The sequence below is a fragment of the Leopardus geoffroyi genome, chromosome C1 (genome assembly GCF_018350155.1).
Source record: "Leopardus geoffroyi isolate Oge1 chromosome C1, O.geoffroyi_Oge1_pat1.0, whole genome shotgun sequence".
Lineage (NCBI taxonomy): Eukaryota > Metazoa > Chordata > Mammalia > Carnivora > Felidae > Leopardus > Leopardus geoffroyi.
In genome coordinates this window covers 111,826,779-111,842,282 of record NC_059328.1, presented here as the reverse complement: position 1 = coordinate 111,842,282, position 15,504 = coordinate 111,826,779, and the positions used below count along the sequence as shown (strand labels likewise).

The 15,504-nt window shown below is 44.1% G+C and overlaps 1 protein-coding gene across 3 annotated transcripts in view; it reads right to left on the bottom strand.

The window, feature by feature from the left end:
* Positions 1–2,291: 2,291 nt before the first annotated feature.
* The window catches only part of LOC123598767 (cytochrome P450 27C1), a 36,124-nt gene continuing 22,911 nt past the window's right edge, over positions 2,292–15,504 (bottom strand). For all 3 annotated transcript variants that reach the window (XM_045479420.1, XM_045479417.1, XM_045479421.1), the window contains exon 9: positions 2,292–2,921. In XM_045479420.1, coding sequence (XP_045335376.1) covers positions 2,799–2,921 — 123 coding nt within the window. In that variant the 3' untranslated portion in view covers positions 2,292–2,798. The remainder of the gene's footprint in view (positions 2,922–15,504) is intronic.

The following is a 15,504-nucleotide window of genomic DNA, read 5'->3' as shown; positions in this document are numbered from 1 at the left end:
CTAAGGTCAGGAACACAACAGTGATGTCCACTCTCATCACTGTTATTCAACATAGTATGGAAGTCCTAGCCTCAGCAATCTGACAACACAAAGGAATAAAAGTCACCCAAATCAGCCAGGAGGAAGTCAAACTTTCACTCTTCACAGATGACATGATATTCTATATGGAAAACCCAAAAGATTCCACCAAAAAGCTGCTAGAACTGATCCATGAATTCAACCAAGTCGCAGATACAAAATCAATGCACAGAAATCAGTTGCATTCCTATTCACCAATAATGAAGCAACAGAAAAAGAAATCAAAGAATCAATCCCATTTACAATTGCACCAAAAGCCATAAAATACCTAGGAATAAATCTAACCAAAGAGGTGAAAAATCTATACACTAAAAACTATAGAAAGAAATCGAAGAAGACACACATAAAAAAGGAAAAAGATTCCATGCTCCTGGATAGGAAGAACAAATATTGTTAAAATGTTGATACTACCCAAAGCAATCTACATATTCAACGCAATCCCTATCAAAGTAACACAAGCATTCTTCACAGAGCTAGAACAAATAATCCTAAAATTTTTATGGAACCAGAAAAGACCCCAAATAGCCAAAGCAATCTTGAGAAAAAAAAAAAAAAAAACAAAGTAGGAGGCATCACAATCCCGGACTTCAAGCTGTAGTACAAAGCTGTAATCATCAAGACAGTACGGTACTTGCACAAAAACACTCAGATCAATGGAACAGAATAAAGAACCCAGAAATGGACCCACAAATGTGAGGCCAGCTAACCTTTCACAAAGCAGGAAAGAATATCCAATGGAATAAAAACAGTCTCTTCAGCAAGTGGTGTTGGAAAAACTGGACAGCGACAGGCAGAAAAATGAACCTGGACCACTTTCTTACGCCATACACAAAAATAAACTCAAAATGGATGAAAGACCTAAATGTAAGACAGGAAGCCATTAAAATCCCTAGGAGAAAGCAGGCAAAACCTCTTTGATCTTGGCCGCAGCAATTTCTTACTCAACACGTCTCTGGAGGCAAGAGAAACAAAAGCAAAAATGAACTATTGGGACCTCATCAAAATAAAAAGCTTCTGCACAGCAAAGGAAACAATCAGCAAAACTAAAAGGAAACTGATGGAATGGGAGAAGATATTTGCAAATGACATAGCAGATAAAGGGTTAGTATCCAAAATCTATAGAGCACTTACCAAACTCAACACCCATAAAACAAATAATCCAGTGAAGAAATGGGCAAAAGCCATTAATAGACATTTCTCCAAAGAAGAGATCCAGATGTCTCACAGATATCTGAAACAATGCTCAACATCACTCATTATCAGGGAAATACAAATCAAAACCACAATGATACCACACTTCACGCCAGTCAGAATGGCTAAAATTAACTCAGGCAACAACAGATGTTGGCAAGGATGACGAGAAAGAGGCTCTCTTTTGCACTGCTGGTGGGAATGCAAACTGGTGCATCCACTCTGGAAAACAGTATGGAAGTTCCTCAAAAAATTAAAAATGGAACTACCCTGTAACCCAGCAATTGCACTACTAGGTATTTATCCAAAGGATCCAGATGTGCTGTTTCAAAGGGGCACATACACCCCAATGTTTATAGCAGCACTATTGACAATAGCCAAAGTATGGAAAGAGCCCAAATGTCCGTCAACAGATGAATGGATAAAGATGTGGTACACACACACACACACACACACACACACGGTGTATATATATATTGTATATACAATGTGTGTGTGTGTGTATATATATATATATATACACAATGGAGTATTACTCGGCAATCAAAAAAATGAAATCTTGCCATTTGCAACTACATGGAAAGAACTAGAGTGTATTATGCTAAGTGAAATTAGTCAGAGAAAAACAAATATGTCTTAACTTATATGTGGAATTTAAGATACAAAACAGATGAACATATGGGAAGGGAAGCAAAAATAATATAAAAACAAGGAGGAGGACAAAACATAAAAGACTCATACAGAGAACAAACTGAGAGCTGCGGGGGATGTGGGTGGGGGATGAGCTAAATGGGTAAGGAGCATTAAGGAAGACACTTGGGATGAGCACTGGGATTATACATAGGGGTTGAATTACTGGAACCTACTCCTGAAATCATTAGTGCACTATATGCCAACTAACTTGGATATAAGTTTAAAAAAATTTTTTTAAAGATATAATAAAAAAATAAAAATAAACACCTATCAGAACTAATTTTTAAAAAGTAATATTTAGCTAAAAAAAACAAATTAAACACGTTTCAGACATTAAAACACATTTTTATTGAGAGATTTAATCAATATAAGGTAGCTAAATTAAGACAAAGAATTATTCACAGAATTAAGGATCCTTTGTACGTTTGTTCATTATTCTTCTGTCTTCCCAGCTGAGTTTTGAAGGGAGGTGGGATGTTGAACTGTTAAGTGTGTGAGCTCTGGCATGAGACAGACCAGGGTTTGAATCTAGCTTTCAGCATGCATTAGCTGGAACTTCAAGGTCGGGAGTAAGTATAGTACCTACTGTTAATAACGTTGTTAAAATAATACTTTTTCCTAGTGAAGAAGAAGAAGAAGAAGAAGAAGAAGAAGAAGAAGAAGAAGAGGAAGAAGAAGGGGAGTAATTCTGGTCAAGGTGGGTCAGGATCCAACTTACCATCCTTATCCGTGTCCCTACTTCAAGTCTCTGAGAACAGGGGAATAAGCTATTAATCACCTGCCCCGTGCCATATAGAGTCTCATTTACCCCTCCCAACCATTCTGTGTAGGTATTATTAACCATGTGATACAGGGGAAGAAAGCAGTGGCTTGAGAAGACTAGTAACTTGCCAGGAAGCAGTGGAACCAGGATATAGGTTCAGGGCCTCCTGAGGATTCTTTTCTCCAATGTTGTTACTCTATGAGAGAAAACAGATCATATATGTACATACATATATATACACACATATGCATACGTATATACATGTGTTTATATACACACATACTATATATATGTTATAACATTAAATATATTAAATTATGTTTTATATATATATATATATATATATATATATAAAATAAACATGTAGTTGTGTATCTAATACAGCAGCCATTGACCCCAGAAGGCTGTTGAGCACTTGAGTTGAGGCTGGTTCACACTGAGCTGTGCTGTGAGCATAAAGTACACAGCAGATCTTGAACACATTGAAAAACAAGTTGTAAAATATCTCATTAGTAATTTTTACATCAATTACATATTGAAAAGATATTTTGGGTTTATTGGGTTAAGAGGCGAGGTAGGTGGGGGGGATGGGTTAAATGGGTGACGGGCATTAGGAGGGCACTTGTTGGGATGAGCACTGGGTGTCATATGTAAGAGATGAATCACTGGGCTCTACTTCTGAAGCCAAGACTACCCTGTTAACTCACTTGAATTAAAAAATTTTTTAAAACACATGATTAAGGGGCACCTGGGTGGCTCAGTCAGTTGAGTGTCCGACTTCTGCTCAGGTCATGATCTCAAGGTCTGTGAGTTTGAGCCCTGTGTCGGGCTCTGTGCTGACAGCTCGGAGCCTGGAGCCTCCTTTGGATTCTGTGTCTCCCTCTCTCTCTGACCCTCCCCCATTCATGCTCTGTCTCTCTCTGTCTCAAAAATAAATAAACATTTAAAAAGAAATTAAAAACACATGATTAAAGTTAATTTGGCCTGTCTCTTCTTACATTTTTAGTGTGGCTGTAGAATTGCATATGTGGCTCACATGTTCTTTCCATCAGACAGCCATTCTGGAGCTTTATACACTTCTTCCTCCTCATAACCTGCTACAAAGTAGATGCTTCATAATATTTGTTGTTTTGAGACAATTGTCTTTTTTTTAATGTTTATTTATTTTTGAGAGACAGAGCATGAGTGGGGAGAGGCAGAGAGAGAGGGAGGCACTGAATCTGAAGTAGGCTCCAGGCTCCCAGCTGTCAGCACAGAGCCGGATGTGGGGCTTGAACTCAAGAACCACGAGATCGTGACCTGAGTCAAAGTCAGAGGCTTAACCAAATGAGCCACCCAGGTGCCCCAAGAAAAATGTTGATGTCTTGATTTTTGAAAACACACTCGATCCACCTCCTTGGTCAGCCTCAGAATAGTGAACCGCAGGTGGGAAGGAGACCCCACAGGGCAGGCTGTGTGCATGGGCCACAAGACTGAGAACACTGGTGGAGAAATTTTTTTAAGAAAGAGAGAGAGAGAGAGACAAGATGAGCCTCCCTGGAGAAAAGTGTGATGTCAAAGCACCTTAAGGAGCCAAAATGAAAACCACCCCACCTGATTGCATATCTGACATTTCTTCCCTAACACAGCAAATATACCAATCAGGGTACTCTTTGCTCCCGGAGCCCTAGTGACAGGAAATTGGCCACTTCATGGCTATAGTTGAAGAAAGACTAGATGTCCCATCTCCTGTCCCCCTTGATTGAACCAGCAACACTTGATCAGAGGTTTACTCCCAAATTGGGACATTACCTGGTGGGGAAAGATGAATCTGGTCTGTCCAGTGTTTGCTCTTAGAAACAGGGGTGGGGAACCATGGAAAGGAGCAGTGGTTGGAGAGACAATGGGCACTAACTTGGAGTTTATTATATATAATAGAGAAACAGTCTGGCATTTGCCCCTGGTTCCTGGGAGGCAGCCCCCAAACCCCTGGAATGTCCCCAGTGTTATCTATGGCAGATCCCTTGGACCACACCTGATGGTTTATGCTAACAAGGTGACTCAGGAAGGAGGCTGGTGATGCCAGAGAAACCAACCATGTGATTACAGGGTTGGGATTTTGAGTGATATGACATCAGCCTGACCCTGGGGGGAAAGGGGGCAGGAAATGGAGTCACATGGCCCCCAGTTCGATCGATCATGACCACATAATGAAATCCCAATAAAAACTCTGACACCAAAGCTCGGGCGAGCTTCCTTGGCTGGCAACGTTGATGTGCCAGGAAGATAATGTATCCCTGGGGGCATCTCCCCTTGATGCATCTCTCACCTTGACTGGTTCTGATTAGCATCCCTGCATCATAATAAAACTGCAGTCATAAGTGCAGCAATCTCTTGAGTTCTGTGAGTCTTCTAGTAATTATTGAATCTGAGGGGGTGGTGAGAACCCCTAAATCTGTAGCCAGGTGGTCAGATGTGAGGGTGGCCTGGGGACCCTTGAACTGGTGCCAGGTGTCTGAAGTGAGAGCAGTCTTGCAAAGGACGGCGTCCTTAACCCGTAAAACTTGGTCCAACTCCGGGAAGCTGGCATCAGAGGCCACTGGAGTCGTGTTTGCCATGACCGATTCTGAGCATAGCTTAAAACACAACAGTCAGCTCCCATGAGCCAGGACGGGACCAGATGGCAGCCAGGGCCAAGCCGGCTCCAGCATGAGCTGAGATGGGGAACAGAAGCCATGGGGAGCATCAGGGCCACACGGGAAAGTGAAGAAGCTGTGTCCTCAGGAGCCGCAGGTCAGCACAGGCTCTGGTAAGACAGAATGTGCCGGCAGGGGGGAAGGGCGGGAAGAAACAGACTCAGAGAGAATCATGATAATAGACCTTCTTCCCAGGGCCAGACAGCCTCCCAGGAAGTTCTGAGAGGTCAGCACTGCCACCAGAGGCGGGCCAGTGAGGATCCGGGCACAGGGAGGCCTGGTCACTTCCCAAGTCCTGCAGTGTGTCAGCAGGGAGGCCAGGACTCGGGCCCAGCTGCAGCCCACACACCACGCTGTGCGCTTCCTCTCTGCCAGTGGCCTCTGAGGCCACCTGGACTTCACCCCAGTCCCTGTTGCCCTTTTCCCATCTGAGCCATGACTTTGGAATGGCTCAATCCCCCAGGACCAGCCCACAAGTGGTTCCTGTCCTCAGAACCACACTAACCCGTGACTCAGAAATCAGCGTGGCCCCCCTCGGATTTACTGGACTGCAGTTAGTGCTGACTGGTTACCCAATCCACCTGGTTCATTAATTACTGCAGGGAAAGGCCCGAAGCACCCTTCCTACCTAACCCTGACCCAGCAAGATAGCTATTCCATCTGTCGTGTTTACATGAAGACCTCAAGGTCCTGGAGTGCTTGCCAGAGTCAAGTGCTGGACCGAACTGAGGTCTAGACAGACCCAAACCTCCATGTGTCTGCATCAAAGCCCAGAGGTGTGTCCAGCGTCCTGCAACTCCTCTCAAGAGCTTCAGGGCAGGGTGAGGATAGCAAGTGTTTGGGGAAGCCTCACCTGGCAGTGGTGCTCGGGATTATAGTGAGACACAACTTTGGTGCCCACCTGCTGCCCGGATGGATCACAGTTATGGCTCCTGTCCCCTGGTCTCCCTTGAGGCAGGGCTAGCAGGGAGCAGGGGGTCATTTGCTCACAGAGCCCCATGCTGCTCTTCTGGAATAATCTATTTATGGAAATTGCTTCCACACCCTGGAGGAGGGTGTAACTTGTCTCTCTCTGACTCCATCAAAAGCCAAAACAGTTTGTATGTTTTCTTTTTAAAAATTTAGTTTTAGGGGTGCCTGGGTAGATCAGTCAGCTAAGGGTCCAACACTCAGGTCATGATCTCACAGCTTGTGAGTTCGAGCCCCATGTCGGGCTCTGTGCTGGCAGCGTGGAGCCTGGAGCCCTGCTTTGAGTTCTGTGTCTCCCTCTCTCTCTGCCCCTCCCCAACCCTCTCTCTCTCTCTCTGTCAAAAATAAATAAACATTTAAAAAATTTTTAGTTTTGAGTAAAATATGTTCTGGCCATATGTTCTGTCACACAGAAGGCGCTTTCAAACATCCTTGGGGGTCCCTTGGGGTTGTCTTGACATCACGTTGCAGGAACAGCCTACTCGTGGTTGCCTCTCGGATCCCACTCAGGCTCTGGGGGATCCAGGAAGGCCTCTGCAAGCCACGCTGTAATCCTCGGTTTTCACTGAGGCTATAATTTAAAATCCATATGGGTGGTAATATTAACACAACCACCTACCACATGCCTGACATTTAAAAACCCACTCTGGGTACCCGAGGAGTCCTCGTGGTTTTACCACTCCGACAAAGGCAGACCTGCCCTGGAGGCCAGCACTTACTCATGACAGCGGGTTCACTCTCTATGGGGCCTTCTGCTCCCACTGCTCTCCTGCCCGCCCAGTGGCTGACACAGGGTTGGCTCCTCAGCATGAAATGAGCCAGGAGAGTTCTAGAGAGGGTTTTTCTTATCCAAGAGCTAAATTTGAGCCTTTAGAGAAAACAAAGCATTTGGCAGTGACTAAAATCTTCTGCCTCTTCTAAATGGCCTCCCAAGAAATGCACAGGATGGGGTGTTTGGCCACTGCCATCGTGTGTGATGCCACCGACCCTGGAACCCATCAAGATCATTCATATTCAAGACCTCACTTCCTGCACTTGTGTTTGTTCCAAAACGTGCCCCACATGGGGCACCGGAGCCATCCTTCTCTTTGCTCTTATGCTCCAGGAACATATACAAGACATGCTGGATTGAGAGGGAAGAATACAAGGAAGAGAGCCCACCTGCCATGAGGGCAGGAGACATGCCCTGAGCACTGAGTTAGAACTGAGCCCCCCACAAAGCCAGAGACTCTAAAGGGCTGACTTCAGAGATAAATAAAAATCTTTCCGGTGGCAAAATGACAAAGGAGTTTGTCCGGACTGTCTCATAACGTTCCCATGAGAATAACACAGCCACAGAGGTGCCCTCATTCATCGTCCAAGAAACCAACTGCCAAGAAATAAGAAAATAGCTGTCTCAAGCATTAATACCCTGGATGCATCTGGAAAATGCAAATATAAAGTTCCTTTGGATGAACACACCCTCAATCTGGGCTGCATGTGCTCTACAGATGAGGCACCGCCGATAGGGATGCATAATCCAAAACCACAAAGCAAGTGAAGAAACTAGCCATTGTGAGCAAGAGTCAAAGGAAACAGTGAGCCATTGAACTGGACTCCTAAGAACTCTCAATAACAGAACAAGTTGATCAGATTATAAAATAAGTATCTTTAAATTTAGTAAAGAATAGGGGCGCCTGGGTGGCGCAGTCGGTTAAGCGTCTGACTTCAGCCAGGTCACGATCTCACTGTCCATGAGTTCGAGCCCCGCGTCGGGCTCTGGGCTGATGGCTCAGAGCCTGGAGCCTGTTTCCGATTCTGTGTCTCCCTCTCTCTCTGCCCCTCCCCCATTCATGCTCTGTCTCTCTCTGTCCCAAAAATAAATAAACGTTGAAAAAAAAATTTTTTTAAAAAAAAAAATTTAGTAAAGAATAAAAGAAGGAATCAGGGGTGCCTGGATGGCTCAGTCAGTTAAGTGTCTGACCCTTGATTTAGGCTCAGGTCATGATCTCAGGGTTCCTGTGTTTGAGCCCCATATCAGCCTCTGCACTGACAGTGGGAACCTGCTTGGGATTCTCTCTCTCCCTCTCTCTGTCCCTCCTCTGTGCACACGCTTCTCTCTCTCTCTCAAAATGAATAAACATTTTTTTAAACAAGAATAAAGGAAGGAATCAAAGTGTAGCAAAGGAGCAAGATATTATTAAAATATGTTACCAGGCATGCAGGAAAATTAACTAAATAGCATTTATGGAATGGAAAACAATGGTTATTGAAATGGAACACTCAATGGATGTGTTCAGTAGCATATAAAACACAGCTGAAAGAACAATAATAAACTGGAAAATAAGTCTGCAGACATTCCTAAGAATACCACTCAGGAGAGACAGAGATGGGAGTCCTGAAAGAAAAGATAAGAGACATAGAAGGCAAAATGAGAAGAGCCAACTTACATTTAATAGAAGTTCCTGTAGGAGAGTACGGAGAGAAAAGGAAAAAGAAATTTTTTCAAAAAGTAATGGCTGAGAATTTTCCAGATTTGATGAAGGACATGAATCTTCCAATTCAGGGATTATAATGAGCTCTATGTAAGATAAATAAAAATAATTTAATCATAGGACTCCAAGGCCAAGGACAGTTGGACAGAAAAGATAAATTGCCTACACTGACCTCAGACTTCTCAACAACAATAACCAAAGCATCATGACAACGCAATAATATCTTCAAAGTGTTGAGAGAGAATAATTACCAATGTGGAGTTTCTTACTCAACTCAATTACTCAATGATGAGGGTGGCCTCTAGATCCAGCCACAGATATGTGGGGAAAATAGAGAATAGAAGAACATTCTAAATGATACAAGAAGGATGACATCAGCAGCATTCAGACTGTGGAGGATTTCACAGGACAAATGACTTGGTTTCCTCAACAAACAAATCACAAGGAAATTTTAAGAAGAGAAAAAAAAGAAGAGAAGGAGAACCCTAAAAAAAAAACTTGAGACAAATCAGCCAATCTTAGCGAATAGACCTTATTTGAACTGATTCAAACCATGTTAAAAATTATATTCAAGAGACAATTGGATGTTCGAGCACTGACTGGATAGTTCATAATAATAATGAATCATTGTTAACTTTTTAGGTGTTATTGTGATATTACAGTTATCTGTTTTAAATATTCCTTATGTTTGAGAGATGTACATTGAACTATTAAGACATTTAACGATATAATGTATAGCGTTTACCTCAGAAAAATCTAGTAAGTAGAGATAAATGTAAAGCTATCAACTATGAGTTGATTGTTGAGGCTGGATACATGAGGCTCATTATTCTATATGTGTGGTGTTTGAATTTTTTCACAAAAAAAAGCATAGTAGTAACTCTCATTTTAAAATAAACCATTAGTTGAAAAAGCATCTTTCATGGTATATATATACACAATGGAGTATTACCCGGTCATCAAAAGGAATGAAATCTTGCCATTTGCAACAACGTGGATGGAACTAGAGGGTATTATGCTAAGCGAAATTAGTCAGAGAAAAACAAATATCATATGACTTCACTCATATGTGGAATTTAAGATACAAAACAGATGAGCATAGGGGAAGGGAAGCACAAATAATATAAAAACATGGAGGGGGACAAACATGAAAGACTCTTAAATATGGAGAACAAACAGGTTGCTAGAGAGGTTGTGGGTGGGGGGGGGATGGGCTAAATGGGAAAGGGGCATTAAGGAGGACACTTCTTGGGATGAGGTGTTATACCTAGGGGATGAATCACTGGAATCTACTCCTAAAAACATTATTGTCCCATATGCTAACTAACTTGGATATAAATTAAAAAAAAAAAAAAACAGAGAGAAAGCATCTTGCAAGTCTATGGGTAAATACACTGTGCTATATTACTATAATTAATACTATGGAGAGTTTAAATGAAAGAAATAGAGCTACATGTAACAACATGAATACATAACTTAATGTTGGCAGAATAAAGCAGGTTGTGGAGTATGGTACTATTTATATAAAATTTAAAACCATAAAAAAAAAAAGGAGCATGAAACAGACATTTCCAGGCAAAACTGAGTCTCCTACCAATAGATTTGTTTTGTTTTGTTTCATATAGGGTTTTTCTTAGAATTTTTTTCCAGTTTTATTGTGATAAAACTGACAGCATTGTATAAGTTTAAAGTGTACAGCATAGGGGTGCCTGAGTGGCTCAGTTGGTTAAGCATCGACCTTGATCTCAGCTCAGATCTTGAGCTGAGTTAACATCCTCGTCTCCTATAGATACAAAAAAATTAAAAAAGAAAGAAAAAAAGAGTTTTCTCCTTGTGATGAGGACTCTTAGCACCTACTCTCTTGACAACTTTCAAATATGCCAGACAGCAGGGTTAACTGCAATCATGTCGACTAACATCCCTAGTATACCACTAACAGATTTTGACAGCTACAACTTCTAAATGATGTACTTCAGAAGGAAGAAATTAAAACCAGAAAAAGGATCTGAGATGCAGGAAATAAATGGATGACAAAGAACCAGGTGAATATATAAATCTAAATGAGTACTTACACTATAAAACCATAATTATGATAGTAAATAATGTGGATGTAAAAAGGTGAAACTAAAACATGGGGCAAAGGAAACAGGTAAGACAGAAACATGGGGTCAGAATTAAACCCTGCCGATGTCCCTGCATTTCGAGGAGAAGGTGGAGATGCAGATTAATTGCAGACTTTGTAAAGTATGAACGTTAAAAGTTTAGGGGAAAGGGAGCCTGGGTGGCTCCATCGGTGGAGCGTGTGACTCTTGATCTCGGGGTTGTGAGTTTGAGCCCCATGTGGGGTGTAGAGATTACTTAAAAATAAAGTCTTAAAAAAAAAAAAAGTTTAGGGATAATCATTAAAAGAGTAGGAAAAGAATGCATCATTGGCAAGCCAGGGAAGAGGGGAAAGGGAACGAAAACTCAAATCATAAAAGACGTCAGGAAAGGAAAATCAAAGAAGAGGGAGGGAGAGAAGAAGTTAAGCACAAAGCACAAAATAAAACGTAAGGTAAATCCAAATGTATCCGTGATCACAAGAAATGTTAAGAGTTAAATGATGGGGGATGCCTGGGTGGCTCAGTCAGTGAAGCATCCGAGTCTTGATTTCAGCTGAGGTTTTGATCTCAGGGCTGTGAGTTAAAGCTCTTCATTGGGCTCTGTGATGGGCATGAAACCTACTTAAAAAGAGTCAAATGACAGAGGTAACCAAATGGGACTGTTTTTCAATCCAGCTATGTTGCACTTACAAGAGATACATCCAGGACATAAGACCATGGCGAGACTGAAAATAAAAGAACTGCTTGGGCAGGGGCGGTAGAAGGGAAATAACAAGGAACAGAAATGCCAGGCAATAAAATAAAGCTGCAGTAGCTACGTAAATGGCAGATGAAAATGCACTTTGAGGCAAAAGTGCCTGGAGGCGATCAGTGATAACAATAATGGTAATGACATATGGATGGTTCACCAGGAAAATAAAACACTTTACTTGAATGCACTTAATAACATGACCTCAAAATATATTGGGCAAAAACTGATAAACCCACAATTGTACTGGGAATTTTGAACACAGCATTTCCAATAATTGGCATTCAGACATTAATAGGCAGACAGCTGTTCTCAACAACACAACACCAGGCCGGGCCTAATAAGACATATGTTGAGCCCTGCACCCAACAAGCACACATGCAACATTTAAAAACATTAACCCTGTCTGAGACCACAGAGCAAGTTTCAACAACATCATACAGATCATGGTATAATTAAATTAGCAATTTAAATCAAGAGAGGGCCATAGAGGGGCTCCTGGCTGGCTCAGTACAGCATGAGACACTCGATCTCAGGGTTACAAGTCCAAGGCCCACTTTGGGTGTAGGGATTTCTTAAAAATAAAATCTTAAAAAAAAAAAGGTCATAGAATTAGAAGACATGACAACAGGCAGGCTGTAAGTGGCCCCCTTTCCACTCCAGACAGGGCTCAGAGGGCCTGTTCCAGGTAACAGCTTTGACCCTTATCCACAAAAGTAAGAAAGCGCTGGAGCAGACAGCCACGCCTGCCACTTTGTCCAGTATGGGCCTGTCCTGTCCCTGGTGTCAGCTAGCACCAGTCTGAGTGGCTTCCTGGAGTCCTGTGGAAGGCGCATAACAAGGTCTCTGTGAGAGCAGCTGTGACCAAGGCAACAGGACTGTGTCTCTCTGAGCTGAGGCAGCAGGTGACAAGCAGCCCGCACTCCGGCTCACCCAGCCCCTGCCTGGGGTTACCTCCTCACCCCAGCCTGAGTGAGCCACTCAGAGGGAGCTGACGCTCGTTGCCTGCAGGCTGTGGGGTACCGGTACTGGTGCCCGGCTCACCCCCAAAAGACTCCCCACACAAGCCCAGACACACAGGGAAGCAACTGTGTCCATCAAGAGCAGGGACAACAGAGTTGGGCAGGGGGCTTAGATTCTGCCCAAGGGGAGACTTTGGAGGGGCCAGGGGACCCAGGCAGAAGTGGACCCCGTGTGCCCCAGGGCCGGGGGACACTCGTAAGAAGCCACCTGGAGGAGGGGCACTGCCTGCTTCTTGGAGCGACAGTTGAGGTTCCTCATCAGGAAAGCCCGAGGAGTGAGAGTCAGCTTTGCATGTCTGCTCAGGCCCAAAGGGCCTAAAGGCAGAAGCCACCCTTCCCCTTCCCGCCGCCTCCTGTTCCTCTGCCAGCTCCAGACTCAGGACATGGCAGGAGAGACAGACACCGACCTGTCCGTCCCTCCATGGGCTTCCCTGAGCTGCCCAGAGCTGAGGGTGCAGAGGGCTCGGCTGTGAGTGAAGTTCAGGGACGTTTTCTTCACACGGGACTGGATATTTTCAGTACTAAACGAGAGCCATATGGTGGCTAAAAGTAACTGGAGACTTTTTTCTTTTCCAGCAGTGACCTTAGGTCAGGGCACCTGTCACTGGCCAAGCCCATCACACACCTCATGGAACAGGAACCCCAGGCTGGGAGAGGGCTGCCCACAGGTCCTGCAGCCCAGGGCCCTTGGTCCTTCCTGGTGTTTGGCTGCTCAGCTTCCCTTCGGTTTGGAGGACGGCCAGCCTCCTCCCGTCAACTGTCCGTGCTGGGGGCCCTGCTTGCTCACTGGAGAAGGGAAATGGGGCAGCTTCGAGCTGATTCTCCCTGGGTACCAGGCACCTCAGTCGTCTCGCAGCCCTGCCAGGTACAGAGGTACAGACCCCTTCTCCTTGACCGGCACATGTTTAGAAATGGAGTTTAGGGGGCGCCTGGGTGGCTCAGTCAGTTAAGCATACAACTTTAGCTCAGGTCATGATCTGACAGTTGGGGAGTTCGAGCCCTGCGTGGGGCTCTGTGCTGACAGCTCAGAGCCTGGAGCCTGCTTCGGATTCTGTGTCTCCTTCTCTCTCTGCCCCTCCCCTGCTCTCACTCTGTCTCCTTCTGTCTCTCAAAAATAAATAACGTTTAAAAAAAAAATTTTTTTTTAAAGAAAAGAAATGGAGTTTGGAGCTGGAGAACGTTGAGGCAGGGGACGCACTCTGCAGGCGCTCCCGCTCTGTGGTCTCACACCCAGACCTCTCACCCACTTGTGTCCCCTGCTCAGCTCCAGATCTGTCCCCAGCTCTCAAAGCTGGCTGACCCCAGGCCGCCAGGTCCCCCGAATCCCAGCACAGCGGCTGTCCCATAGTGAGTTAAATCAATCATCTCTGACACTCATTGAAAGAAGAGGTGTGGCTCCCTGAAGAAGCTAGCTTATAGTCAGTTTGGCTGGTGAGTGAATAGTCATGAAAAAGAAGTGAACTATAAGGTTATTAATCAATCCAGTCGTTGGCCTCTGAAGACAGGTTTTTATTATGGAAATGCTCACACACATACACAAAGCGGAGGGAATAGTGTCACCAATCTTCCACCCACCTTCACCGGCTCCAACAGTTATCGACACTGGGCCAGCCTTGGTTCACCTCACCCTCCCCGCGCCCTCCACCCCTGCCCCCACATCACCGGCCCTCCACAACGGTGTTGTTTTCCGGCAAACCCAAGACATCACAGCAGCTCATCCATAAATGAGATACCATTGGTATCTCTCTCCCTCGTTTTAACGTAAGAACTACCACTATCACACCACACCCCAGTAATTCCTTAATATCATCAAATACAGTGTTCAAATTTCCCTAATTGTCTCTTAAATGTTTCTGTACAAGCGGTTTACTCGAATCTGGATCCAAACCAAATCCGGCATCACGTGTGGTCAATAGGTTGCTTAAATCTCTCGGAATCTACAACAGGCCCCTTCCTCTTTTTCTTTTTCCTTGTCACTTATTTGCTGAAAAAAATGGACTTATTGGTCGTAGACCTCACTATATTCTGGATTCTACTGACTGCATCTGCTTGGAGTTGTTTTTTCAGGGGGTTGTTTTTGTTTTTTTTAAGTTGTTGTGTATTTTATTTATTAATTTTTCCATTTAAGGACCACTTTATTTTTTTTTTTCATTTCAAAACCGTTTTTTTTATTTGAGTCTAGTCGACACACAATGTTACCTTAGTTTCCGGTGCACCACACAGTGACTGGACAAGTTGATACATTATGCTGTGCTCCCCACAAGCATAGCTACTGTCTGCCAGCATACACTATCACAGGACCAGACTATATCCCCTAGGCTGTGCCCTCTGTCCCCATGACTTATTCATGCCATGATGGGAAGCCTGGACCTCCCACACCCCTTCACCCATTGTTTGCCCCTCCCCCACCCCTTCCCTGTGGCAACCACCGGTTTGTTCTCTGTATTTCTAGGTTCAATTCTGCTTTTGGTCTGCTTATTCATTTGGGTTCTGTTTAAAAAAATTTTTTTTTCAACGTTTTTATTTATTTTTGGGACAGAGAGAGACAGAGCATGAACGGGGGAGGGGCAGAGAGAGAGGGAGACACAGAATTGGAAACAGGCTCCAGGCTCTGAGCCATCAGCCCAGAGCCTGATGCGGGGCTCGAACTCACGGACCGCGAGATCATGACCTGGCTGAAGTCGGACGCTTAACCGATTGCGCCACCCAGGCGCCCCGGGTTCTGTTTTTAGATTCCACTTATGAGTGAAACCATATGGTAACTGTCTTGGAGTTTGAACCTGTTCCTC